Source organism: Aphelocoma coerulescens, chromosome 2 (genome assembly GCF_041296385.1).
Source record: "Aphelocoma coerulescens isolate FSJ_1873_10779 chromosome 2, UR_Acoe_1.0, whole genome shotgun sequence".
NCBI classification, from domain to species: domain Eukaryota; kingdom Metazoa; phylum Chordata; class Aves; order Passeriformes; family Corvidae; genus Aphelocoma; species Aphelocoma coerulescens.
The window spans coordinates 155,355,342-155,382,561 of record NC_091015.1 but is presented as its reverse complement, the minus strand read 5'-3'; the positions used below and the strand labels follow the sequence as shown (position 1 = coordinate 155,382,561).

The 27,220-nt window shown below is 45.4% G+C and overlaps 1 protein-coding gene across 2 annotated transcripts; it reads right to left on the bottom strand.

The window, feature by feature from the left end:
• Positions 1-344: 344 nt before the first annotated feature.
• LOC138105433 (syncytin-A-like) lies at positions 345-26,908 on the bottom strand. 2 transcript variants are annotated; one of them, XR_011148469.1, is made up of 2 exons: positions 17,778-19,911; positions 345-3,554 (listed from the first exon to the last, which is right to left on the bottom strand). XR_011148469.1 is itself a non-coding variant. In XM_069005403.1 (2 exons), exon 2 carries the CDS (start codon positions 19,717-19,719, stop codon positions 18,424-18,426), a length of 1,296 nt encoding a protein of 431 aa, XP_068861504.1. In that variant the 5' UTR covers positions 19,720-19,740; positions 25,976-26,908; the 3' UTR covers positions 17,004-18,423. The 2 variants fall into 2 exon arrangements, 1 of the variants encoding a protein (XP_068861504.1); XM_069005403.1 differs by lacking the exon at positions 345-3,554 and adding an exon at positions 25,976-26,908 and having other exon boundaries at positions 17,004-19,740.
• Positions 26,909-27,220: the final 312 nt, after the last annotated feature.

Below are 27,220 nucleotides of genomic sequence, written 5' to 3'. Positions count from 1 at the left end.
AGGCAGCCTCTGCCAGCGAGGCAGAGGATCTGATGATACTGAGCATTGCCTTGCGTGGTAAGATGTTCATTCACTGGGAATAGTGAAGGAGAATTGTAAAGTGTTAGTCTTTGTGTTCAGCCTTAGGAAATGTTTTAAAATAGATCAACAGGATATTAAATGAAAGTAGAAAAACCTACTAAAATATATGTAATAAAATTGAATCTTTGCATGAGAAAAAGATTTGCAAAGTTGCAGTTATTTAAAAATGGACAATTTTATAGCTGCATGAAAATGCTTAATCTACTAAGGAAAAATAAAATAAAGATATCTGACTTCATTATATGATATATTTAAAGGTTTATTATTAAACAGTCATTTAACTAGCCATGCAAAAACACAGGATAGCAGATGTTACCACATACAGACAATCTGTAGAGAGGTAAAAGACATCTCAAAGTTGCCTGATTTTTGTTGTAATTGTTGAAGCCTCAGAACTGCTCCTGGATCAAGAGAGCTGCTGATCCAGTGTTCCCCATCTTTGGAGGGTGGACCCCTCCTTAATGAGACAGTTTTTTTCCAAACACTTTTTATAATTCTTCTTGTCAGCACTTACATTTTAAACCCCCAACTGCCAGAGACAGCCCATGTAAGGGGGCACGAGCCAGCTGAGAATGTTTGTGGCACAAACCAGCTGCAATGTGAAGCAGTTCGAGCCTCTGTTGCACTGATCAGGGCTATGAAGATCAGTGTAGCACAAACACTCCCTGTTCTTCCAATAGCATTTCTGTACTTGAGCCCAAGGAACCTGGCTCTGCACCTTGCCATGTACCTCCCCCCCCATGCAAGCCCCCAGACACACACACACACAGAGTCCTCATTGCTCTTGCATTACAGAACTTCCATTAACAGCAGGAGACCACAGAAAAAAAAAGGAAAACTTACGATAGCAAACACATAAGCAAAAAAAAAAGGGATGAGCAGATGATAGCATGGAAAAATATTTTCCACAAAGGAGTGGTGAGACCATTTGAAACCTGGGGTAAAAATGTAGTCAAAAAAATGTGACGCCAAATTGGGGAAGTCATCTTTGCAAGGAAGGAGAAGTCAGGCTAACTCCTCTGATCCTACATGGCATGGCGTGGCATGCAGGGACTAGCAAACCCCAGAAGAAATAAATATATATTAAAACCAACTTATTTCAGATCACTTTTTCTTTTGCTTATCCATCATGATCAGAGAATGGACCTAAGGCTATCTATCATAGTACATCATAGGATACATGTCTGAAGTAGCTCCACAGGCTCTGGAAGAGAGCGCTGTGCCGCTTTAAGTGTCAGTGATGGGCGTGACACAGGTCTTGGCAACTAACAAAAATTTTCGTTTGCTTTCCAGACATGCTTAGAAGTGAAGTCAAATGCCATTTATCCAACTATACAAGCTTCAGCTCTCTTGCTAGTTTCTCTGCTCCACTTTCATTATTTATTAGTATATATTACTGGGATATAAGAATGCTTAGCAGCTTGAACCAAGAAGGAATTCTCATTATAAGAGGCTGTACAAGCACGGAGCAACAGACAGTTCCTGCTCAGAGAGTTCCTGATCTGACCAGAAAAAACTGGCATGTGCTGGGAAAGGCAAATTGACACAGGGTTGGAAAGAAGTTTGTTTTGCAGCAAAGCCAGGAATGGTGACTGAACAGTAAACATCATTTTTACATTTAGGCACAGGATTTTCAAGTATTTTCTGCCTTTCTGAGGCAATTTTCATGCAAAAGATCCCACCTTTGTTTTCCCACCTGAGAACAACCGTGATTACGAACATCATTAGTGAGTTGGCTAAATGTTTCATCATTCCTCAGTGCATTTTTGGCCCAATATCCAGCTGAATTATGACATAAATTTGTGTTTGTTGAACAGTCAGATCCTCCCAAATAGTTTTTGAATCCTTTGGCTCACAGCAGTCAAATTTAATAGAGGGATAAAGGTCTCAATATTATTAAACTTCTGAATAGTCCTGTAAAAATACTAAGTAATCAGATAGAGGCAAGAGACCTCACTAATACCCCACCAAGGGAAAGACAATACTCAGCTACTTTCAGAAACTGGGTAATTCCCAAAGAAGTTCAGCCTCAGAAGACAAACCCTTAGAAAATGTTTTGCCATTAGTTCTGGCTATGCACATGCTGATATTTGGATGATTGGGCTGACAAAAGCATAAGAACAGAAAAACCATGTCATGGTCATTGCAAAGATATGTCATATTGCCTTCTCTCCTAAGGGCCCCACCCTTTCTCAAAGAAGATACCATAATAAACCCTTCTTCTGGCTGCACAGGGACAATCAGAGCTTTCCAGCCATGTATCAATAGTTGATTTTTCCCAGCCATAAGAATAAATATATACAGTCCATATCCTCAGGAAAGCCCTCCAATTCCCAGGCTCTGGAGGGAAAGGGAGACTATGGAGAAAGTAGCTCTGCTGGGTATTGCAAAGCTGGAGTGGTTTAAGGTGCCCCCTGGGACAGGTCCATCCTTCCCTCCTGCCCAGTAGCTCTTCCTCATCCAGTCCCTCCATCAGGAGCCAGCCCCACTGCCCCGCATGCCTCCCACCAAAGCTGCCCCCTTTGCCTGCTGTGTAGGGGTGCGGGTGGGACAGCTGCTCCTTCCCACATTCCTTGTCTCATGCCTGCCACCATTTCCCTTGGCTGGGCTTGCTTTGCTGGAGACTGAACTGGTCCTGGGTGCAATCCCTGTAGGAACCAATCAAAGTATTTCAAAGTATAATTCAGCCTGATGTGGAAATACCTGCTCACATGGAGTTACAGCCTGTATTTTTACTATTAAATGCCATGTCTTGCTGCCTTACAGAGCACCCCAAAACACATCCTCCACAGTGACAGTGGATGCATCCCTCAAAGAATGATGTAAACACCACATGCAAACCACCTGCCTCCTCCTCCACAGCCAGAAGCGCTGGATACTGATGGTAGGCTGATGAACATCTGTTCAGTGCTTCCACTATTTTCTCATATGCTTCATGTGCAATGGTGAAGAAGAAGAGGAATGTTCTAAAGATGAGCCAGCTACAGATGGAAACTCCTGAGGGTCACAGAGTTTTCAGCATTTCTTCTCACGGATGACTGCACAAAGCATTTGGTGCAGGAAAGCAACAGCTGCTCTTAGCCAGAAAAAGTCATGCCTTGTGGGTGAGGTACAGAGAAACTTTGTATATGGGAGCCTTTGGGAGGAAAACTGAAGGGTTGGTGTGGCTCAGCAGAGCAACCGAGACAAACAACATGATCAAAACATGCTGATTTGCTTAAAGCTACAGCCTTAATGGTAAAGGAAACTTCAGAATAAAGGTATGTTCTCGTTGCTTCACTGTTCCGCATCTGTGCAACTGGGAACCTGAAATCTCTGTGACACCAGGAAGATTTTGTGCCAGTGTTTCAGGAGAGTGGACGTATTCTGCACAATTTTGAGCGCAAAATTCAGTACACAGCACCAGCTTCTCAGCTCAGTTGACCTTCCTCAGCAGAGCATTGTCCTCAGCAAGTAAACGACAAGTTTCATGTCTGAAAAATAATGGATTACAGGTAGGGAAAGGATTATGAAAAAATGAAAGGTGGATGGATTTACTTGTACAAAATCTGCTCAGATGGGTATTATTTTTGCTCTTTTTTTTTTTTTTTTTTTTTTTTGAATAGAGTTTACTTTAGCTCCAGTGTTTGGGCCAATCAGAGGGGCACTCTGGTAACTGAGGGATTTGGTGTGAGAAGTTCCAGCACTGACCTTTCTGCCAAAGGCAGCCAACAGCAAGTGAATCAGCCACTATACCAACAAAAATGACCAAGAATAGAAAGTAGATTTCCAGCCTTCCTGCTTTGCAGCAGTTTTGTTTTTCCTTGCAGAGGCAGTGGTGATTACCTTATCTGTACATACCAGCCAGCCGCACAATACAGGAAAAGCCACCATCCAAGAAATATCCATTTAATAAGCCTTGGCATCTTACATGCAGACCTGGGAAGGCAGGATGCTACACAAGAGTATCTCCCTTCAGACAGGCTGCACGGTGACAAATACAAATCTGCAGATATGAGGTAAACCACATTCCCAGGAAGGGAACATAATGTAGGATATCTATCCTCTCTGGGAGTGCTTTACAAAAGTCCTATTTCTCCAGTGGTGGAAGTTTCTTTCCAGCCACTGTCCTAGGATTTTTGTCTCCAAACCCACATCCCAAGGTTGTGATGTATTTTTGAGTACCCATGGAGGCTTAGTGGATGGGTGTGTGAGCTGTGTCCTCCTTTCCATGTCCCAGCTCATCAGGTGTTCCCATGGCTATTAGAGAGCTGAGCGACGTCGTCCCCTATAGGATCTTCAGCTATTTTATGTATTTAGTAACCAAAATTTAACAGTACCAAGGGACCTAGAAAAGCTTGGCCAAATAGAGACAGATATTACATGATTGTGCTGTATAAATACATCAGCATATTAATTGCCAGTGGAGGGAAAAACCTATTTAATTAAAATAATATGTTGGCAGGAGAGGAAATGGTTATGAGCTATCTGTCCATTAATACATTTAGGCTGGAAATTAGATGAAGGATTCCACTCATTAAGGAAGTAGGGATCCGAAACAACCCCAAAAAGGGAAGACAGAGATGAAAATCCCAAGACAGGACTTGATCCATTAAGGATGGGATTACATTAAATGACATCCTGAAAAGGACTTGTCCAGAAGCACACAAGGTCCCTCCCTTTCCTATGCTATTATGCTCTTGATTCCATTTTGCAGGGAAAAACATACACTCCTAACTTTCTAATCTCAGTGCTATGGATGTGCCCTGAAATGCACATACAGGACTTGCACCTCAACAAGGAAAGCAGAGAAACACAGAGAAGTGCTGTCACAATCTAAGGGTGTGCTGAACCTTCTCCTTCTGCTGGTTGCATCCCAAATGCACTTTGTAGTGACCAAAGATGACTGTGAAAACACACTAGACTGAGCACTCTGATTCCTGATTGCTCTGTTTTACAAGTGACTACTTATTTATTGAGCTACAATGCCTGTATGTCACAAAGTGCTATTATCATATCATTGAAGTAGTCATTTTCCTTCTACTCCATTACTATTAATCTTGGTAGGACATTGCATTTCTATCACTTACCCTTTATATTGCAGTGGTGTCTAGATATTCCCATTAGATCAGGATCCCCTGTGCTGAGCTCTACACAAACACGAGTAAAAATTTTCCCACTTCTCACAAATGTCTAAAGCCTCTAGGATTTCCCATCCCTAATGTACCAGTTAAAGCTCAACCCTTGAAAACAGCTCTGCAACTGTGAAAACAGAAATATATCTATTTCTGTTTCACAGAACTGCAGAATGGCTTGGGTTGGAAGAGACCTTAATCTAATGTATTTCACTGTGGTATGGCCAAGCAGTCACTGCTGCTCAGACAGTACAGTGCTGAACAACTTTTGTGTTTCCCACCTTTGGAGCTGCTGGTCCCAGCAAAGCCTTCAGCAAAGACATTTTATTCTGCAGTGGCTTAGCTGTGTCGTGTTGTCACTCAGCAGAGTACCGTGCACAGGCAGCACCATCACTTGTTTCCAAACTGTTCATCTGACCTCACCATTGGATCTGGAGCCTTCCTCAGCTCAAGCACCATGTACCTCACAGCTCAGTGCATGCACAGGGCTCCCATCTCTGCAGTTACATGTGTTTGCACTGATTAGAGCTGAACTAGCACAGCTTTAATTTCTGGTTAGATCAGAAAAGACAAAATCAACAAAGGCACAAATGCTGAGAGAACAGTGTAAAGGTACTGCTGGAAGTGAGATTCTCTGTCACCTTGTATCTTGCTGAATGTCTCAGTTGAAGAATGTCTGTCTCCCATTAGGCAGTGTTATGTACAGAATTTTGCCCTGGAGAAAAAGACTGCATGAGTGGAGATCTGAACCCACAATGCTTCGGCCTAGCAGAGTGTGCCTGAAGCCTTTAATGCAGCCACTTAATCCCACCTGCTATCTGCCAGCAGCAGGTTTCCTCCCCACTTACTACAGAGGTGAACTTTAAATCCAAGCTAAAGCTTTACTGTATTTTTACCAGTGGTGATTATACCAGGAGCCACTGTCATCAGAAATTGCCTGCCTAAAGAGAGCATCTTTGAGGAATAGTGTCTGAGGCTGAAACAAAAAGCACAGATTTCTTAGTGGAAAAAAACTTAATGCAGCTCGTCAGGGAGACAGATGGCAGCTTCCCTCCCGACAGGCACCGTGGGGGCTGAGTTTGCTCAACTCCCTCTTGCTGCACTTTGATGTATTCCAGCAGCTGTATGAAATTAATTCCAATAAATTAAACCTCTTTCAGGGACAAATGATCTGGATGAAAACTATAGTGCTAGGGGCAATCAGCCATTTGAAACTTGGTGATCTCAGAGACAGGGAAGCAGCACCCTTGTTGGCTGTATCATAGGCATTTGCTGAGGCAGCCAGAAAAGGCTCTTTCAGCATAAAAAAGCAAATCAGGATCCAAAGCTCCTTCTCTACAGCCACAGTAGTGTCAAGTCATTCATTTATGGTGATAAAAAATTAGCCCAGCACATGCAGGCCCTGAGGGCTGACCTTCCCTAAGCACCTTGGAATGGCTCCATGCCATAAATTCACCCAGCCCTTCAAAAGCCACTCCACGATGAACCTCAGCAAGAGGAAGAGCAGCTCAACCTATTTGAAACACACACATCTAAGGCTGACATTCAGCTTAATTATTGCTAATTTAATTTAATTGGAGTGCACCATTGTCTTTACTGGGCTTATCCAGCTGGTTATGTCAGTTGTTTGCTCTGGTTTAGGATCACTCCAGTGAATATGACAATGTGCAAAGGCTCAGGGTGCTGAACAATGAAGGAAGAACATCTGGAGCAGGTACCCATGTGCTGTAATTTCTGTGCTGTCAGCACTAATCTTTCCTCAGCCATGCAGCAGGCAACCCTTACACTCTACAGGGATGTTGCTGGACGGCTTTGAGGAGTAGGACAATTTTTCAAGAATCTTGTGCCCACTAATTTCAACCTTGTTTTTTGTGAACATCCTAGTAATGTGCCTAAGGATACCAAATCTTTAAAACAGGAAAGACTTTCTATAGATTTTTTCCCTAGTATTACTTAATATCTATCTGCATATTTAAACATCCTTTCATTTTTCACCTAGATGACCCTTTACAACTATAGAATTTTTTATATTTTATTGTATGAAATGCCTCAAATGGAGAATATATTAATTTCTCAGAGCAAAAACACTAATATAGTGATAGCACAGAAGGAAAGGATTGGAAAACTTGGGTACTGGTTGTCTTTCACCCCCAGCTCTTCAGTTTGCCTGACTATTAACTGGGTGCAAAAAACTTGAGCATCCGCTGGTGGTATGATCTGTTCCTGATTATATGATATCTTAAGGTTCCTTGACTCCTACTGAGAATTTATTACTCTTTCCTGTTCCTTTCCAGGAAAAGTGAGTCGAATATGCAAATTACTTCTCCTTATAGCCTCTCCGATATGGACGAGATTTTAACTCTTTCCTTTCCTGTAAGAACTAAAACATAGAGTTGCTGGGAAAGCATGAGAGATGTGCTTCTCAGGACCAAATGGCCAAATAAAGTAACCTGCCAGAGACAAATTTAGCCTTTACAGAATTACCTAAATATAAACTCATAGGCTATTTTTGTTGTAATTTATCACCAACAAACATGGCAGGAATCATAAACATAAACCTTTAAGAGGTAGAAAATGGGAGTTTGTGTATGTTAATATGAAACAGCATTTGAATCCAAGACCCTGATGGGATCTATCTCTGCTTATGGTACCCTGGCCCACAGTTTTCCAAAAGTCCAGACTGTAAATTACCAAAGTTTTTAAATGGGTCATAATTTTAAGCACCGAAGCCTAGGTGTCCTATATGGGTATGAATGATTTGCTTTTAATCATCTGCTTCTGTAACTCACTCAACTACTAATGGAAGATTTTATTTATTGGTATAAAGTGAATGTAACAGTCTTGTTCTCATTCAAGTGGTCAGACATGTCACCCTGAAATTACCATCTGAACAAGTATCAGAATAGTCTAACTGTGTGAGAAATGAGGCCCCTGGATTTTGAAGCTCAACTATAATCTATTTGAAACACCCCAGGCTGATAATTCAGCCCAGCTGCTCACTGGAGAAGATTCCTCTGGTACCAAAGGAAATGACTGCCCTTGGTGTTGCAGAGTCATACAGTGGCTGCAGACACAGTGGAAGAAACATGAATCAGAGGGACAGCAAAGATGACACGATGGGAAATAGCCCTGTCCGATGACATCCATTAACAATGAGTGTGCAGAGACCAGTGGGTAGAGTGTGCTTGTGCAAACAGCCACAAATTACACAACTAATTGCAGAGCCAGACAGGAAAGCTCTTGGCAGCACCTAGTCCTGTTCTGCAGCTCGTCCCCTGCTCAGCAGAGAAGTGGTACCGAGCTGCAAGGGATCACGTGCCTGTGTCCCAAGAGCAATGAGGTGTGGGCAAGACTTCCTTTCAAATCTTACCTATCATCTCACCATTCCTCTCCAAAAAGAACAGGAAAAGGTATAACTCTCCTTTTTTCCTTTGCATTCTATTTCTTTGTTTTATCCAAGGAGCCACTAGAACAGCACCATCCCAGCAGCAGGAGATTTGCCTAGTGTGGGACATGTTTAGGGAAACATTGTTTCTGGCAGGCAAATCTGAAATTTGGAATTCTCCTCAACTCCTCTCTCTGAGAATATGAGTGCCCCCCAGAAGTTATTTGACAGCACATATCTCCTATCAATGCTGAGATACCTTAAAAATCCAGGTATTTCATATCCTTGACATGGAGTGGGATCACCTGGTGTGTCAATATGGGCTGCATTTGACCCTAAGTCTTAAAGGATTTGCTACTCCACCAAATCTTGACCAAGCCAGGGTCTTTTAATGTTGTCACTAACACCTACTTGTGTATGGACAGTAAATCAACCCTGAATGCTGATGTTCATTTTTTCATCACTTCAAACACCATTGATGTGATGCACTTTCCCATAGATGTTCATAAAACTTTTTTAATCTCCTGTAATTTGTAACTGTTTTTACAAATAATCCATCTTCTTAGGACCCTGGTAGGACCAAGTTTAATAACTGAGTCTACAGGAATGAGATGTGAAGAGAAATTCAGAGATGGGATCCAGAGCACTAGTCCCAAAGGCCCAGCTGATATCTCCTCTTAAGTCTGCACATGGATGGGATTTCACTGTCCTGGCCAGCCTGCTCTCATCATCAACCAGGAATTTCTCCTAAAAAGCACCACTGGGTGTTGTTCTGCCATTTCTCAGTCTGAATGGATACAAAGCTGGCAGTCACTGCACTGTTCTAAAAGCTGGACACTGGAAGAGGTGGTGTCCCCTGTAACTCATAGCAGCCAGGTGGGCAGAGAGCTCACCAGAAAAATAGGATGTCCCACAACAGTCAGATTACCCATGAAACCTATCTGCATCCTGGTTATCAGATAAACTCCAACGTGATACTTAAATTATTTTATGAAATGTGACTTTTGAATAAAGGTACTGTGAAGAGTCTGGCACCAACACCTGTGTAATTCATCCTCTGACAAACTTTGCTACCAATAATTCCAGCTCGGTCTGAGGGTGAGGTCTGAGAAAGAAATTGAAATGTTTGATAGGTTAATCACACATGAAAACAGGGAGATAGGTGGATATTGAGCAAGAAAAATTAAATCTGTAATTGCCTTTATTCCATTTAATTAATTCTGGGGTGCAGGGCTATGAATATCCTTAATTTGATCTCAATTTGCTGAATTAAATTAGACAATGAATACCCACTCAGAGAGGTATTGTGAATGATGAAGAAGAGAGAGAAAGATGGGGGAACGGAGGAGAAAAAAAAGTCACAGTTTTCAAAAACTTACAAGGGTTCTGTAAATCTAGTATTAATCTGCCTGACTCTTTCTTGTGTTTTGGTACCCAAATTCACCAAACCCTAAGCACTGAGTGCTGGGTGGGATTTAGGGCTAAGCAAGCCCCAGTGATGGATGTGGGGGAGGCGGAGGCAGAGAGCAAGACAGAGTAAATACAGAAGGGTGGAGTCCAGTTATCTTTAAAAGCCAAGTGAAGTACAAACAGGAAACTTTAGCCAACTAAATATTCGATACAAGATTCCAGGACCTATCATTGAGATGCAGGGAAAAAAATACAGAATGTGTCAAATTCGGTATTTAAAAAAAATTAACAATAACCATTAAAATTATGGAACAAAAAGTGTGGTCAAAGGTTCATAAATGAACCCAAATTCAAGATCCTTTTATTTCTGACAGCTTGTCATTGACCCTGTGAAAATTGCAAAATATGATTCAATTTACCAGCCTCTTAAATTATTTTTTTACTCATGCCTCATTCCCATACCTATATTATTTTGTCCCCCCTACTGGAAATACTACGACATTCAACTTACTGATGCAATCACAGACAATTTAGTGCAAATTCTACCGGAATAAAATCCTCAGGATTTAGCCATTTTGACAGCCTGACTATGGCATTATAAGTTTGAGATAAAAGCTAAAATTATGTGGATGTAATCCATATAAATGATGTAATAACAGATGCAGGGAAAATAAAGGCAGAAGAAGAAACAGAAAAATCTCTGGGCTGTTCTCCAAGAGAATTCACTGTGGATGAAGCTATTACAGGAAAACAGAATTAAATGTGACAAATACATACTTTAAAACACTAGGAAACTGGAAGAACAGAAATGTCAAGAAAAATAACTGAGATGAAAATATCGAAAAGGAGCTATTAAAACCACCTCTGCTTTGCTGCAAGGGTGTCTATTTGGTCTTCCTGTACCTATTGCAACATGGATGATAATGTTTGCTCCCTGGATGGGAGTTGCAGAAGACAGACGTGTGGAATTCCCCAGCCAGGGCATCAGCCTGCCTCACTGCTTCTTTTTATTTTTTATAGACAAAGTGTGGATTAGTAACTTTGCATGCTTGAAATTGCCAAATTTAATCCCCAGGGCCCTAAATCCATACATATTACACAACATTACAAAGCCCTTCTTCTTTACAAGAGTATGGTGGTGTTTTCATTCCAGATGATTTACAGCAAGTAATTAAAGGGATCATTAGCAAAGAAGTGTACAAAAATCCTTAAGCCTCTCGTGAGCAGTCTGCTTTCTTATCAAGTGGAACTGACGCTGCTACTGCCCCATTTAATGTAGATTGTTTTGAGCATGTGCCATATTTTCTTCCTAGATTCAAAACCAAAACATCTGATTAGATCAGAGTGTCTCCACCTTGCTTGAGTAATGAGACTGTACTTAAAAAAATTGACAGCTTCATCAAGGACTTCCTGAGTTACAACTTTGAGTACACCACACATTTTTTCATTGTGGCAGTGAAGTATGATCAGCTCTGTCTGTTCAGAAGCTCTTCCAGGCAGGAACGGGCTCCCTAAAAGTACATCCTGTACATAGCAAATAGGAGTTTCAACATAGTTTGGGCCTCTGGATGCTCCTGCAATGCAAACAGTAATAACTGAACAATCTGCTGATGTGACAACAACAGCATCTGCCATTTGCCTTAAAATAGAAAATTACGGCCTTGTCCTGTGTTAGTGAGAAAGGAATGAACGATCACACTATCCTTGTCCTGCAACAGTACTGCCATGTGTCCCCATGCAATGTCTCACAGCAGTTTCTCTGTCTTCTAAGGACCTCAAAACCAATAATCTTAGTCTACTGAAGTTACAAACCCCCTACTATTAGTAGTTTCTTCAGGGTAGCCTCTTTCAAGTGGTTGAACTGTGGAACTAGCTCTACCACATCTCTCCACCCTCTCAGCTGGTGACAACCACATTGTTGCCAAGGAGGGGCCATGGAATATTGACAGTGGTTGTGAATTTTCCAAATTCTTTTATGTCTCAGAGTTTTCACTTCCAAAGCAAAGACAAGTTATTCACTCCTCCACAAGTGTGATCAATAACGAGGTTGTGTGAAGGTTTCTGGGCACAGTCCTGATCACAGCAAGGTGCCTGTTCAGGATTTATCCCTCTCTTTAAGACAGAGCAGCCCTAGCCTTGCTTTCATTCCTGTCCTCTTCTCTAGAATTATCTCTAGTGATCCTGTCTGATCCCCTTCCCCCCTCAAACTTAGTTTAAAGTCTCTCAACCAGCCCTGTCAAGCCATGGGGCTAGAATCCATTTGCCCCAATTAGACAGGTGACCCCCATCTGTCTCCAGCATGCCTGATGCCATATAGATCACCCTATGATTGCAAACCCCAAAATTCCACCCATGGCGCCAGTCTTGGGTTTTCCAGGTTTTTTTGGCATTCATTACTGCTTACCAAAGGAATCGAGAACACTACCTGTCTGTCCAACCAGGCAACCCAGGGCCTTGAAGTTCCTGGGGCTATCCTGGTACTTCTCTCATCAACCTCATCGCTGCCAACCTGGACAACAAGTAGGGGGTAATAAACAGAGCAGGGGAGCTGAAAGTCAAACCCGTTTTCCAAGGTGGACTTTCCTACGCAGAGGGGATCTTCAGTGGAGAGGGTGAAAAGGAAGGAAGGTGTGCTGCTGACTGCATGACAGAAGGGACATTTTGCCCGTGGAAATTGCCCTGTAGGGTTATAATCTAGTGCTCATTTGGACAGTTTCAATGGCCACACTGCAAAATCTCCCTGCAGCAGCAAGGTCTGACTAATGGGACTTTGTACAGTGTTGAGGGGAAGTGAAAACTTTGAACCATGACAAAATGCATTTATTTCTTAACTCAGGCAAAACACCCACCCACTCCCACTCGACCCTGTCTGACAAAGTCCATGTTGTCCTCACTGAGGGTTTTAGCTGAGTAAAGACCCCCTGCAAGCTTTAGCTCCCAAAGAGGGAGGAATTAATGACAGGCACTTTTCAATGATTAACTCATACAGTTGATAGTCATCTCCCATTCCTGTAATTAAAGAGATAAAGGTGATATGGTTAATGAGTGCTTTAGCATGAGCTTAATTGCAAATCCTCTCATCAATGAAGTGATTTATTGAAACACTTGTGGAGGAGTGAATAACTTGTCTTTGTTTGGAAGTGAAAACTCTGAGACATAAAAGAGTTTGGAAATTCACAACCACTGTCAATATTCCTATGCAGCCACTCCATATCCTAGATCTTGCACAGATACCCACTGGGTACTGAATATATTTCTGCAATTATCAGGCTTTGCATAATGAGGTGAAGGAGAAAAAAGAAAAGAACTGATATTAAATTACTAGTGTTATTTCATTCCTATTACTGTCTTTCTACTCTTCAGTCTGAAAAAACATGGTTCAAACAGATTCAGAGCAAACCTTTGAAAAATCAGTATTAGCTGTGTATAAGCCTTTGGGAGAAAAACTAATTTTTTTCCTGGTTCTCACGGAACATAAGAGCTTCACTAGCTGTCATATTATATCTACAGAATATCTTCTAGAAGCCTTAAAAGGTCATTTGAACAATCTCTGGTCTGATGTACATTTGAAGTGACCAATAAAGCATATATTTTTCATAAAGAAAACAATCTGGAAATGAAGGAAAAGTATCTCCAGGTGACCACCTCACAATAAAAAACTAAGCAGGAAAGTTTAGACAGATTTATTTTCTGGAAACAGGCAGCGCTATTTATATTTGTTTTCTACCAGAGGCTATTTAAATAGCTTGTCTAAGAAAATTTGTGTCCTGGGGTGATGTTATGAAGTCCCTTCATTCCTTAACCGTGCGCTCAATGCCCAAGGACGCGGTGCCTGTCAGAGGGACCCGGGGGCGGGGCCGGAGCCGCAGGACCCGAGTGCGGGGCGGTTCAGCGGCTCAGCCCAGCGGCTCGGGGGCTTGGGGGCTCGGCGGGGCTCGGCAGGGAGTGCGCTGGGAGCACTGTGCTGCTTTTCTGGGCTTCCTGTGTGTTCCAGCTAGCTGGGAAAAGGTTCTGGTGGTTTCTTTCTTGTTCATTTTCCCCATACCTCCCCTTGCCTCACTGCCTCCCTTCCCTTCTCGCGGGTCTGCGGAGCCTGCGGGGGTGGCCCCGGCTGGTCCGAGCCCGCGTGTCTGTTCCCTCTCCGGGAATTTGTTGTATTTTGAGGGGTTTTTTATCCTGATCTACCCTGTTTTGTTTGGTGTTAATAAACAGGTTTTTTCCACTTTCGCTGCTGTGACCCGCTTGTCTTACTGGTGGAGGAAAAGGGGAGGCCCTTTTCCCTTTGGAGGAGACACTCACTCCAGAGTGTTTCCTCCTGAAGTTTTGTCTCCAAAACCGAGACAATTTGTTTGAGCACATTCAAGCCTGTGAGCTGCTTGCAGACTGAACATTTATTTCTGGTATTCAAGCTCTGTCCTTGGTCCACTAAGATACATGATATTGATTCCTTTTCCTGACTGGAAAACTTAAAATCTGCAAACTTTTACTATTTCTATTCAAAACAGATTTGATTTTTGTCACCAGAATGAATAAGAGCCATGATTAAACAAGTCCTGTCTGTGAGCTCAGGCTGCAGGCTTTCTCACGCACCCGTCCACACACAAAAGTCTCTTCACAGAAATGGCCATGAAAAGTACGTGGTCTGAGTGAGAGCAGCCACCTGGAGCCTCCCAATTAACCCTGGCCAAAGACAGGCTTCCAAAAGCCTACTGAGAAATGGCAAAAATGCCAGTGGTTAAACTTTAATGCCTCGTATGGGAAATCAGGACGGCACTTACATGGAGGAGTTCAATTCAATGTAGACTGGAATTTTTTGAGAAAAAATGAGAATATATCCAGCACAGATACTGGAGCAGTTTAAGGCTATTGCAGCATAAACTGCAATACAAAACTCTGTACAAAACTCCAACTGAGCCAATATCCTTAAACCCCCTGAAATCATTATAGGAGATACATATGACCAATGCCTTTTTTTCTAAAGAGAAAGAAAAGGGAACATGACTGAACTGAGCAGTGGATCTGAAATGGAAGAAAAAAATGGGAAAAGTTTTTAAAAAAGCAAGGGGATGTTTCACCAAGAACTTCCATCTATTGCAAGCAGCAGAAGCAGAGCCTACTGCCTTCAGCATCAGGGGATGTGGCTGGCCTTGACCAGATTTAACACTGAACACCAGCTGCAAAACCAAGGCTCAGAGCTGAGGCTGCAAGTGGAGTTTGGGGAGGCATGGCACTGACTCCAGCCCAGCACCTCCATATTCCCTCAGGACATCTGCTTGTGGAAGACCACTAGTAACCTTCTCTGTTCCATCTTTGTCTTTCCCTTCTCTTCAACTTCTTGTGAAAGTTAGAGCCTTTCCTGGTTTAATAATGCAAGAAACAACCCCTTCAAAGCATTTAATTAAATGCTTTTAATCACTTGGAGGTTGCAGGATTTTCTGGCCTGTAAAAGTATGAAAAAGGGGAAAAGAAGCATATGACTGTCCTTTGACTAACATACACAGTAGTCTGGGACAGATGTCTCAGCAAAAAAAGGTCGAGCGATACTCCTTTCACTTCACTTCACTAAAAGGCATTTCACTAACCATGGCATCCACCACTGCAAAATGTCACCAGCCACAGTGCCCAGGGCTGAGCTGCTAGGTACAGCACGATCTGTAACAATAACCAGAAAACGATAAACCAGGGGAAAAAAAGCCCTCTACTTTTTTTCTCTGGAGCCCATGGTCCCAGCCAGAAGCTGCTTGCTATAGAAACAGCAGCTGACAGCTCCTCCTTTTTGATCCTTCCTCCACAGATGCTTCACTGCACAGACCTTAGCAAGCTGCTCAGCCTTTCTGCACCTGTCATTTTTCTTCATCTCTTAAATTTTAATTTTATTTCATGCCCGTGCTCCCCACTGTAAAAGCCCTGCACTACCCTGCTCATCCTCATCAGAATGCCCCTCCATGGCAGATGAGTATCAGTGTTCCTGTTTCAATACGATGGAGAAATTGAAGCATGGAAATTAAATTACTACTCCACAGTCTCAGACCTCTCTGAATCAAAGCAATATCTTTTTGGTTTGTAGAAGTGTCCTCTGGCTACAAGATCATTTCTTTCCATCTAGTTCAGAGATAATAATATCTCTGTAACTAATCCTCATGGTTGTTGTTGTGAGAATCCTCTGTTCATTGTGCTGAAAATCTAAAGCAGTATAAAATATATTACTGATTAAAGATATATTACTGGTTAAAGTCACAGTGAAGGTGGAAAATGAGAGTTATTCCTCTTAATTTTTAGGTTTTCATCAGCAGCAACATGACATGCCTCCGGGACCCTTGCCCTCCATTCTGTTATTGCTATAATGCTTTTCCAGAGGAACTGCACAGGTGGACATTGCTCAAGGAGAGGACATTAAAAGATAAAATGTTATTCAGAAAAGGAGTGGACCATCACAATGAGGTAAATGTTTAAGATACAGACAGAAGAAATGCATGTGATCAACTGGAAGGGATAATGGAAAATTTCCATTGATTTGAAGTAATTCAAGAACAATGTTTCCATAGTCAAGAAAATCCTTTCCTGTCCTTCCCTGCTGAGTCCTTCAAGGGTTAAACCATCAGCACAGTTCTGCCAATAGGACCAAATTCCAGGGAGCTTGTGTAAAACCCTGGGGATCCAAAATATTAGAGGCAATGGTTTCAAAATCAAGGAGGGCTGAGCTGTACCAAAATGAAGAGATGAGGGAGAGACTGGGGCTCTGGTTGGTGATTTTTAGATCCCAGACTAGAAATGACCCAGTGTTTTTCCAGATGTCAGCCAGCACCTGGTCCTGCTTACAGCAGCCTGCTGTCCCTGTGGCCAGGGAGGGGCTGATTTTTGCATAAAATGTGGAGAAAATCAGGCAGCTTGGTGTACAGACAGCAAGCAAGCAAACACACAGGAAGTAATGTGAATTTGCTTTTCTTGTCAAATGGTGTAAAAATTGGCCTTTAAGACAGAGAGGTGGTGTTAAACTTGGCTCAGAGTTCAAGACAGAGGTTTTTCATGTTTATGGCTAAAGTTTTTGCTGGCAAGAACTATGTTGTTTAAAAGCATGAAGAATTCATACCCCCAAACAGCATTCTGTATTTGTATAGAATGTCCTTTAATAACACAAGTAATAAGTTATTTCACGGGAGATTGGACTTCTTTTTTTTTTTTTTTCTTCTCACTCCCCTCCCTTATTTCCCAAGTATTTCATTATAGCCAAGTACTTTCTTAGAATAAGAAAGTGTACAGGGACCTTGTATGCACCAGGGGAAGTTTGCCAATCAGTTGAACCGTGTAGACATGCAAATCCTCTTAGTGGAGACACAGTTTATAAAGGCAAAGGAGATATATATCTAAATAGCCTGCTCAAAACAGCAAACTCCTTCTAATGTAGACAAAACTACTGTTTGTTTTGTTATTCTGAGAAGCACTAGTGATAAAATACTGAAGTATTAAACTTGAAGTTAATAAAGTTTGGCCTCTAGTTACTCTGCCACTTGACAGAACAAATCTAAGAGATGCCAATTAGGAGGGGGAAAAAAAATCAGGCACCAAAATGAGTTAGATTCCAAACAGTTGCATCATGGATGAGATAAAGCCTTTCATCATTTTTGGAAACTTCCCTTTTCCAATTAGAGAATACAGCTGCTCGAATAGTGTCGTGTCTGTTCAGCAAGCAGCAGGCACAATGTGTAAGCACTTGTAGCATCAATAGGGACCATTGTTCAGAAAATATTGCCATTGAAATCTTGTAAATGTGAATAGAATTAACTTACCATTCATTATTTCAGCTGGTGGGGGGGTCCGTGGCTCTGACCCAGGAAGAGGTGACTGGTCCGGAGAGATGGTCCCGGAAGGGATCGCCTTCCCGAGGCCCAGTGTCTTCCTCTCAGCTGCTGGCAAAGGAGGGCCCTTGCAGAGGCTATCAGCTCTTTAGTGATTGTCAGCTCGTGATTTCAGCTCAGCTCTGCAGGGCATCCTCCAGGCCAAACCAGACCAGAGAGAGACGAGAGGCCCGTGTGGCTGGTTCCGCACAGAGGTAGCTTTATTGTTGGTTCCCTCCGGCGAAGGGGAAAATCCAGGGACGAGCTCTCTCTTCCTCCGGCGAAGGGGCTTTCTTTTATAGGGATACAGGGGATCAGCAGGGGACCAATGGGTTACAGAGAGTCTGGGACAGACCAATGGGTTACAGAGGGTCTGGGACGGACCAATGGGTTACAGAGGGTCTGGGACAGACCAATGGGTTACAGAGGGTCTGGGACGGACCAATGGGTTACAGAGGGTCTGGGACGGACCAATGGGTTACAGAAAGATCTGCATAGTGTCTCTCAAAGGATTGTGGGTCCACTTTTCCTCGCCATGACCCAAGAAGCGGCTGCCCCTTTCAGGGAGTCCTGCTGGGCGATTGCAAAATCTCTTGTCTCAGCAGAGATCCCTCCAGGGCGAGGGCTGGGCATATCCCACAACTCCCCCTTCTGTATTTAAAAAGGCATTCCCAGCAGCCTTTTTGCAGCAACGTAGGAGGCAAGAGAACATAAGTAACACAATAATAATTACAATGAATACCCACAAAACTCCCTTAATCAAAGATGCAATCCATCCCGTTATTCCCCATCGTCCAAAAAGGTCTTTGACCCAGTCTAGGCTCTTATCTACTTTTAGGTCCTTTACTAGTTCTTGTAGTTTCTGGATGTTTGCCTGGATGGATGTTGAGTGTGAAGAGAGATTGAAGCAGCACATCCCTTCAAAGTCTTGGCAGCCATGCCCGTGGGCAAGCAGTAGGTAGTCTATCGCTGCTCGATTCTGTAGGGTTGCGTGTCTGGTAGTCTCCTCATCTCTTAAAAGATCGCTCAAGGCGGTAGATGTCGCATTAGCTTGTTTGCTTAGCCAACACCCTAGGTGATTGATATCCCCAAGGGCCTTGAGTGCAGCTAACCAAGGGGTGAATACGGAAGCTGCAACTTGTCCTGCCTTATTCCAGTTGTAAATGTGGCTGTCACAGCTTTCGTCAAACTTAGAAAAGGATCTCTTTTGACGTGTTGATGTGTCTGTTTGTCTCCAATTATGTAACAATGTAATATTTGGGGTGAGAGTAGAAAGCTTGCCAAGGCTACAGGGGCCTCCTTGGAGGCGTGAGGGGATCCCGGCCCATACTCTGTCACCACAGATAAGAAAGACTCCCCGGGGCAACACTTTTGGGTGGAGAGTGGACACAGAGAGTACGTGGCTGGTGTAATTGCACCAATCTTGACTATTATAGGTTTTGTTAGATGGCGATATGTCTTTTCTGTATGTATTTTTTGCTTGGTCAATCCCTGGCCAGCGTTGGCTTTGTAGTCTAAAGTAAAATTTGACACAATATGTTGCTTTGGAGGACCCCAGCAGGTTTAATTCTTGGGGTTCATCTCGAGCATTTGGCAGAATTTTTGTCCACTCATCCCAAGTATCTACCGGGTTGGGCCTCTTACCTGTGGTGCGGAGGAGTTCTGAGTTAGTGATGGGCCAATCATCTGCTACTAAGGGAATTCCTACCAGGCACGTAGAGAGTGGGTTGTCTACGCTTCCCATGGACAGGCACAGATTGTCTTGATTGAGTGTCTTTGCTAAGGTCACCCAAACATTATGGCTAGGCTGTGGGACAAGCCAGCTGAAGGCGTGTGGTACGGCGAAGAACATCGAGGCAGCGGTGAGGACAGCATCAACGTAGATAAATTTCATCTTTGGGCGGGGATGGGGCTTCTGAGAGGGAATATAAGCAAGATTTGTTAGCTCTGTGGAGGGAGGGGAGGTTTTGGGGTTTAGGGAGGTTTGACAAAGGTTGAGGGAAGGGGGTATTTTGGGGTAGCAAGGGGTGATAACATATAAACTAAGGATCAGTTTTTTCAGGCTGTGTCTGGTCTACGGCCTGACTTTTTGCTGTAGCTTCTTGTTCAGCTTTCTGTTTTGTCTGCTGCCGTGTGGTGGGACGATCTTTTTCCTGGTTGGTGGGCATCTGGCGACGTTTTCGTCTCCATGCCGAGCTGGTCTGGTTTTGGGGAGGTCCTGTATTTGTCTCAGGAGAGTTCTTTGTGTTTGTGGTAGCAGTGTTTGTAGGGCCTAAGTATGGTTTTATACTTTTTCCTGGGAACCACTTCGGGCCGGATGGTAGTTGGACACAGGCGTAGCCTCTCCCCCAGGTAATCAATTGGAAAGGCCCAGAGACCTGGTGTGATTCAGGGTCCTTTACTAGCACTGGAGGCTTCTCCGTGAGCTTAGCTTGGGTTGAGTTTGAGAAGTGGCGGAGTACTGGGGGGTCAGGCTCTGACGATGTACCATTTAGGAAGTTAATGACATAGAGAGCCTTACAGAGTCTTTCAACAGGAGACAAGATTTCTGTTTCTCTCCGTTGCTGGTTGAGGACTCTTTTTAGGGTTTGGTGGGTCCTTTCTACAATGGATTGTCCTGTGGGATTGCTGGGTATGCCTGTCTTGTGTTTTATTCCCCATTGGTTGAAGAAATCTTTTAGCTTATGAGAGGTGTAGGCAGGCCCATTATCTGTTTTGATTTCTTCAGGGACTCCCAGGGTGGCGAAGGCAAGGAGGAAATGCTTGATGACGTGGACGGCACTTTCCCCTGCATGGGCTGATGCAAACACTGCCCCAGAAAATGTGTCAACTGACACGTGCACATATTTGGATCTCCCAAAGGATGGGAAGTGTGTTATATCAGTTTGCCACAATTGGCAGCTGTTCAGACCACGGGGGTTGACTCCGGTACCCATAGATGGTATTTGGTAGTTCTGGCAGTTCGGGCACGTTGCAATGATCGCTTTTGCTTGATCTTTTGAAAGCTTGAACATTCTGACGAGGGCAGGAATATTTTGGTGAAAAAATGCATGTGACAACTTCGCCTGGGCAAAGATGTCAGGGACGTTTGCAGTCTCTGCTGGCATGGCCAGTGCATCTGCTCTCCTGTTCCCTTCGGCAATGGGACCAGGGAGGTCAGTGTGTGACCTCACATGCATAATGTAGTAAGGCTGTTTTCTGTGTGAGATTAAATGGATTAATGTAGAGACCAATTGATATAATTTTTTGTTGGAGACCTCCTTTAGAAAAGCATGTTCAGCCCTCATAGCTATACCAGCGACATAAGCCGAATCAGTGACCAAATTAAAAGGTTCATCTTTAAACTTCTCAAAGGCTCTGACGACAGCTGCTAACTCAGCAATCTGTGGAGATCCCTCTACTATTTGGATATCAGATTCCCATTTTTGGGTATTGGGTTGTCTCCATGTCAGGACAGACCGATGTGACGAACCTGACCCATCGGTAAAGACGGTCAGAGCTTTAAGAGGTTTTCTACTTTGGATTAATTTTGGAATCAAATTAAAAGCTGCATCACGGTAGAAAAGTCTATGTTTTGGCATGTGAATGGAAATTTGGCCTGTGTAGCTATCTAGGGCTAACTGGAGGCTCTCATTGGTCTGGAGCAACAGCTTCAGATCTCCAGTGGTCAATGGCAAGTATATGCATGTGAACTCACACCCTGCAAGAGAGCGGAGACGAGTTCTGGCCTTTTTTATTAAATGTGCCATTACTTCTTGGAAGGTGGTTAATGTCTTTGTAGGTTGATGGCTTGTGAAGACCCATTCAAGTATCAGCAAAGGGTCTCTGAGTTTAGGGTCCCATTGGAAGATCAGTCCATGGAAACGGGGAGCTTTACCCAAAACTGCAAACTGAAGAGGCAGGCAGGGTTCAACGCGATGGGCTTGGCGTGAAGACAGGGCTTCCTGGACTTTGGCGATGGTACCTCGGGCTTCAGGTGTGAGGGCGCATGGAGAGTCCAAATCTTTGCTGCCATGGAGGAGGTTGAAGAGAGGAGCAAGGTCTTCTGTTGTGACTCCCAGTAGGGGGCGTATCCAATTTATGGATCCGCACAGGCTGTGTAAGTCCCTTAGGGTTTTAGGGTCTTTTTTGATGGCGAGTTGCTGGGGTACGATGGTTCTCTCCCGGATCTGGAGGCCGAGGTAAGTCCATGGGCTGGAGTGCTGCACTTTGTCCTCACGAATCTCAAATCCTGCTTCTTCTATGGCCGCAATTGTCTTTTTAAGAGTTCTGTCCAAGTAAGTCTTTTCTGATGCACAGATTAGTATGTCATCCATGTAGTGGTAAATGATTGCCTCTGGGAACAGGCTCCTGATGGGGGACAGAATGTGGGCGACGTACCACTGGCAGATGGTCGGGCTGTTCTTCATGCCTTGTGGGAGGACGAGCCAATGGTATCTTCTGAGTGGGGCTTCATCGTTAAGAGAGGGGATGGAGAAGGCGAACCGTGGTGCATCCTTGGGATGGAGCGGGATGTTAAAGAAACAGTCTTTAATGTCTATGATGGCAAGCAGCCAGTCTCGGGGCAGCATCGCTGGTGATGGCAGGCCGGGTTGGAGGGGGCCCATGTCTTCAATGACCTCATTGATCTTTCGTAGGTCATGGAGTAGTCTCCATTTGTTTGTGCCGGGCTTTTTCAGCACAAAGACAGGGGAATTCCAAGGGCTGGTGGTCTCGGTGATATGACCTTTGGCAAGTTGCTCTTCCACCAGGGCTTCCAGCGCGCTGAGTTTTTCTTTTTCAAGGGGCCACTGCCTTGTCCATTTTGGGTTGTCAGTCTTCCAGGTGAGCGGGGGAGTAGATGGCAGCGCGCGTTTCTCAGTGGCCCCAGTCAGAAATCCTGGCTGGGAATGGTAAGAGTGGCACCCCATTGGGATAGAAGGTCTCTGCCCCATAGGGTGATGGGGGCTCTTACCACGAATGGTCGGGTGGTCGCTATCTTGCCCTCAGGTCCTTCAATGACAACATTTCGTTTGCTTCTCATGGACACTGCAACTCCACCAATCCCGGAGATCATACCTGCCACTGGCTCCAGTTCCCAATTCCCTGGCCACTCGGAGCGGGCGATGATGGTCACGTCTGCTCCGGTGTCCAGCATCCCTGGGCGGTAGACCCTCTCTCCTTTACAGAACAAGCTGCACTCGATGGTTGGTTTATTTGAGCCCACAATCTCTATCCACATTGATGTAGGATTGAGAGGGAGCTGTTCTGGGCGGTTCTGTGGAAGTAAAAAGGCTTGGGCAATTGGTGTTCCCTGTGGGAGAAAGAAAGGTATGTCTGTGCAGCAAAGCTGGACAAGAATTTCTTGTCCAGGTTGCACTGTTTGTATCTCAGGTAATACAAAGAGTTGTTCTGGACCATGGATGGTATCGCTTAGGATAAGAATGTCCCATGGGCCGTCATGCGGTCCATACTTTCCTGTGGGAATACGATAAAAACGCTTGTCAACAAAGTTAAATGGCAGTGATGTTACCAGTTGGCGTCTGGTCCCGATCGGTAGCGCTCCGTGTGTTGGATCCTTCTCATGTGTTCTGGGATCGCCTGGGATGATGGTGCCGGGTGAGGTCCAGTTGTCTGCTGTCGGTGGTCCGATGTGGAGTTCACAGCCGGGGCGGGGTAGTACGGCCTTTGATTTGTTGTCTGGGCGCGGGGCCTTGACACCGCGCTCCGATAGAAGTTTTTTGGACGCTGCTGGTGCTGTTGCTGTCTCTGGTGCCTTTGGTAGGCGGCACGACGGTCCTGGGTGGGTGACCTTTGTGGGCAGTCCTTTATAAAGTGTCCAAGTTCACCACAGTAGAAACAGCGGGTGTTCTCCTTAGAGACTGCTGCAGCAAATGCACCAGAAACTCCCTCTGTGATGCCCTTTACAACTGCTTGGGTCATTGTGTTCTCTGTGGATGTGTGTCTAGTACAGCTCTCTATCATTTGTTCTATTGTAGGTTCTGTGTCCATGGGTAGGGCCCTCAAGATATTCTTACATTGTTCATTAGCATTTACCATGGCAAGTTTGCTTAAAAGTTCCTTTCGTCCATCTGGACTTTCTATCTGTTTTTCTAAGCTAGCTTTTAAACGATCAACAAACTGAATGAAGCTTTCATTTGCTGACTGTTTGATGTTAGAGAAATATTGTGTAGGAACAGAATCATCAGGGGTAAGAAACAGTGATGTCTTAGCTGCAGTAGCTATGTCTTGTAATGCTACTTCAGGTAAGGTTGTAGCTTGATCTAGGGGTTTTTGGAGGTCACCTTCTCCAGCCAGTTGTTCTATTGTCCAATCTGTCTGATTTGCATCTTTAGCATAAGTGTCAGACAGTGTTTTTAAATGTCTTTTCCAATGTCTTTCCCATAACATATATTCAGCAGGGGAAAGGATGCAATTAATAAGGTTTTTAATATCATGTGGTACTAATGTATAGGCAGAGAAAGTGGCTTCCAAGAGGTTTCTAAAGAAATGTGACCCTCTCCCATGTTCTTTTGCTGCCTTGCAAAGCTCTTTGATTTCTTTGTATGGGATAGATTCCCATATTTTTGTAGTTGGACCACCCCTCCTCCCTCTCCCTATAATGACTGGAAAGGCTGAAATTTTCTGAGCCAATTCCCAATCTCCCTCCCGGTTCGCTTCCCTGCGTGTCTGTGCCCATCGGTCCTCGGATTCAGAGTCAGAGCCACTGCTACTGTCATCTGAACAGGAGGAATAAGCTGTGGCAGGGCGGGGCTGGGATACAGGGGGCGTAGCGCGGCGTTTTTGAAATGCCGACTTTCCTTTACCTAGGTCGGGAATAGCGGGGGGTCGGGGGTGGTTTGAGGGGTGGGAGGGGGTCTCGTTATGGCAGCATGGGGGTGGAGAGGTTGTACAGCAGCAGGTCGTTTGGGGAGAGGTCGGGTTACAGGTAGTGCCGGTTTCGCAATTCCATGTGGAGTTGGGATGGGCGAAAGGAGGGTGGGGGGGGGTGGTGGGCTCTAGCGCAGCAGCGGGGGGAATGGGGATTGCGCAAGATGCAGCTGGGGAGGGGGGGAGCGGATGTGCCGGCGCCTGCCAGGGTCTATGGGCGATAGCCTGGGGCGGTGCCGCGGATAGCTGGGTCCCGCCAGCGGCGAGAGGGGCGGATGCTGGCGGGGGGCGTGACGCCTGTTCCGGGCCCCACAGTGCATGCGCGGGGCTCTGCGGGACGGGCCCCGTGTTGTACCATGGCTGCTCCGTGGGTGCAGGGGGGGGCAGCGGCGGCGGGGCGGCTCGCTGGGACGGGGCCGCCGTGCTGGGGTGGGGGGAGAACAGGGCCGCGTGTGGCAGGGATACGGCAGGAGGCTGGGACGAGGTGGGGTGGGGGGGGTCGGAGGCACCGCGGGCCGGTGCGAGAGGGGGAAGGGTGGTGCCGTGCGGGGAGGGCTGCGAGATACCAGGGGCACAGGGAGGCGGGGCTGGGGGCGGCTCAGGGGCATCCATCCCGGGAAGGGGGGATGGGTCTGGGATGGATCCCGCGCGCGCTGCCTGGGGGGTGGCAGCGGAACCGAGGGGGCGAGCGGGGGGGGGCGGGCCCGGGAGGACCGCCGGGAACAGGGGATCGGGGAAGGGAAGTAGGGGGGCCGACGCCCCGGCCGGGCCAGGGTCGGGACGGCCGGCCGAGTCCGCGCTCTGGCTGGCCGTTTCCAGAGGCGGAGAGGGGGGGTGGGAGGGGGGAAGGGCAGAGAAGGGCTTTGGCGGAGAGGGGGGTTTCGCACGACACGTTTTAACCAGTAAATGAAATAAAGGAATGAATTTGGAAACAGAGAGGTTTCCCGAGACTTGAGAAGAATACAGTTTGTTTCCCACACTGTCCCAGAATGAATCAGAAAGAACAGAATCTGTAGTAGCATCAGGGAAATTTAGAGCTATCCAATTACTGAAAGATTTAAGCTTTTTCTTAGAAAGAATACCTTTAGAGAATTTAAAGTCAGATTTTAAGAGAAGATTCAGAAGAAAGGGGTATAGGTCTCTCTCAGAATGGGAAAGGCTGGGTTTAGCTTGCCTTTGTCCCATCTTAGTTCCTCCCTCAGCAGAAAAAGAGAAAAAAAAAAAACCAAACCAAAAGTAAAATGCGCGCAAAAGAAGGAGAGCCGGAAACTTAAACTTACAAATCCTGTTTTCTGGTGGGGCTGGCTCCTGGAAAGGTCTGCTGGGGGGGTGGTCTGGCAGTTCGATCCTCAGGGACTTCAGTCCTTGGTGGGAGGTGAGGGTCTCGAACTGTCCTCGTCCAAAAGTCCTGCTAAAACGTAGGCCTATCTTCAGAGGGTCAGCACACGAACGGCTGGTTCTGTCTTGGTGATCAAGACGCAGCTCAGGCCAGGTCCGGGATCCGGGGGTCCCGGGGTCCAGGGCTGTTCGGGCGCCAGTTATTTCAGCTGGTGGGGGGGTCCGTGGCTCTGACCCAGGAAGAGGTGACTGGTCCGGAGAGATGGTCCCGGAAGGGATCGCCTTCCCGAGGCCCAGTGTCTTCCTCTCAGCTGCTGGCAAAGGAGGGCCCTTGCAGAGGCTATCAGCTCTTTAGTGATTGTCAGCTCGTGATTTCAGCTCAGCTCTGCAGGGCATCCTCCAGGCCAAACCAGACCAGAGAGAGACGAGAGGCCCGTGTGGCTGGTTCCGCACAGAGGTAGCTTTATTGTTGGTTCCCTCCGGCGAAGGGGAAAATCCAGGGACGAGCTCTCTCTTCCTCCGGCGAAGGGGCTTTCTTTTATAGGGATACAGGGGATCAGCAGGGGACCAATGGGTTACAGAGAGTCTGGGACAGACCAATGGGTTACAGAGGGTCTGGGACGGACCAATGGGTTACAGAGGGTCTGGGACAGACCAATGGGTTACAGAGGGTCTGGGACGGACCAATGGGTTACAGAGGGTCTGGGACGGACCAATGGGTTACAGAAAGATCTGCATAGTGTCTCTCAAAGGATTGTGGGTCCACTTTTCCTCGCCATGACCCAAGAAGCGGCTGCCCCTTTCAGGGAGTCCTGCTGGGCGATTGCAAAATCTCTTGTCTCAGCAGAGATCCCTCCAGGGCGAGGGCTGGGCATATCCCACAATTCATCTCTTGCTGTCACACTCTGTTTATTTTACTGCATTGTCTGAATGAACGCGCAGCCTCTCATACGCTCATAGGTCCCATTTCACCTAACAAATGTCTGATTGTATTCACCGATCTTCCCTTCCTCCCCGCTGGGCTTCCTGCAGAGATCAGGGCATTAATGAAACCCCTCCCCAAGTTGTCCTTTTCCTGCCAAGAATGTAATGTAAGGCATAATTCTTCTTTATGTTATTCTGTGCAAAGCCCTTTATATTACTCTTCTACTCAAGGAACAAAAGACACAGCAGAGGAGAATCAAAAG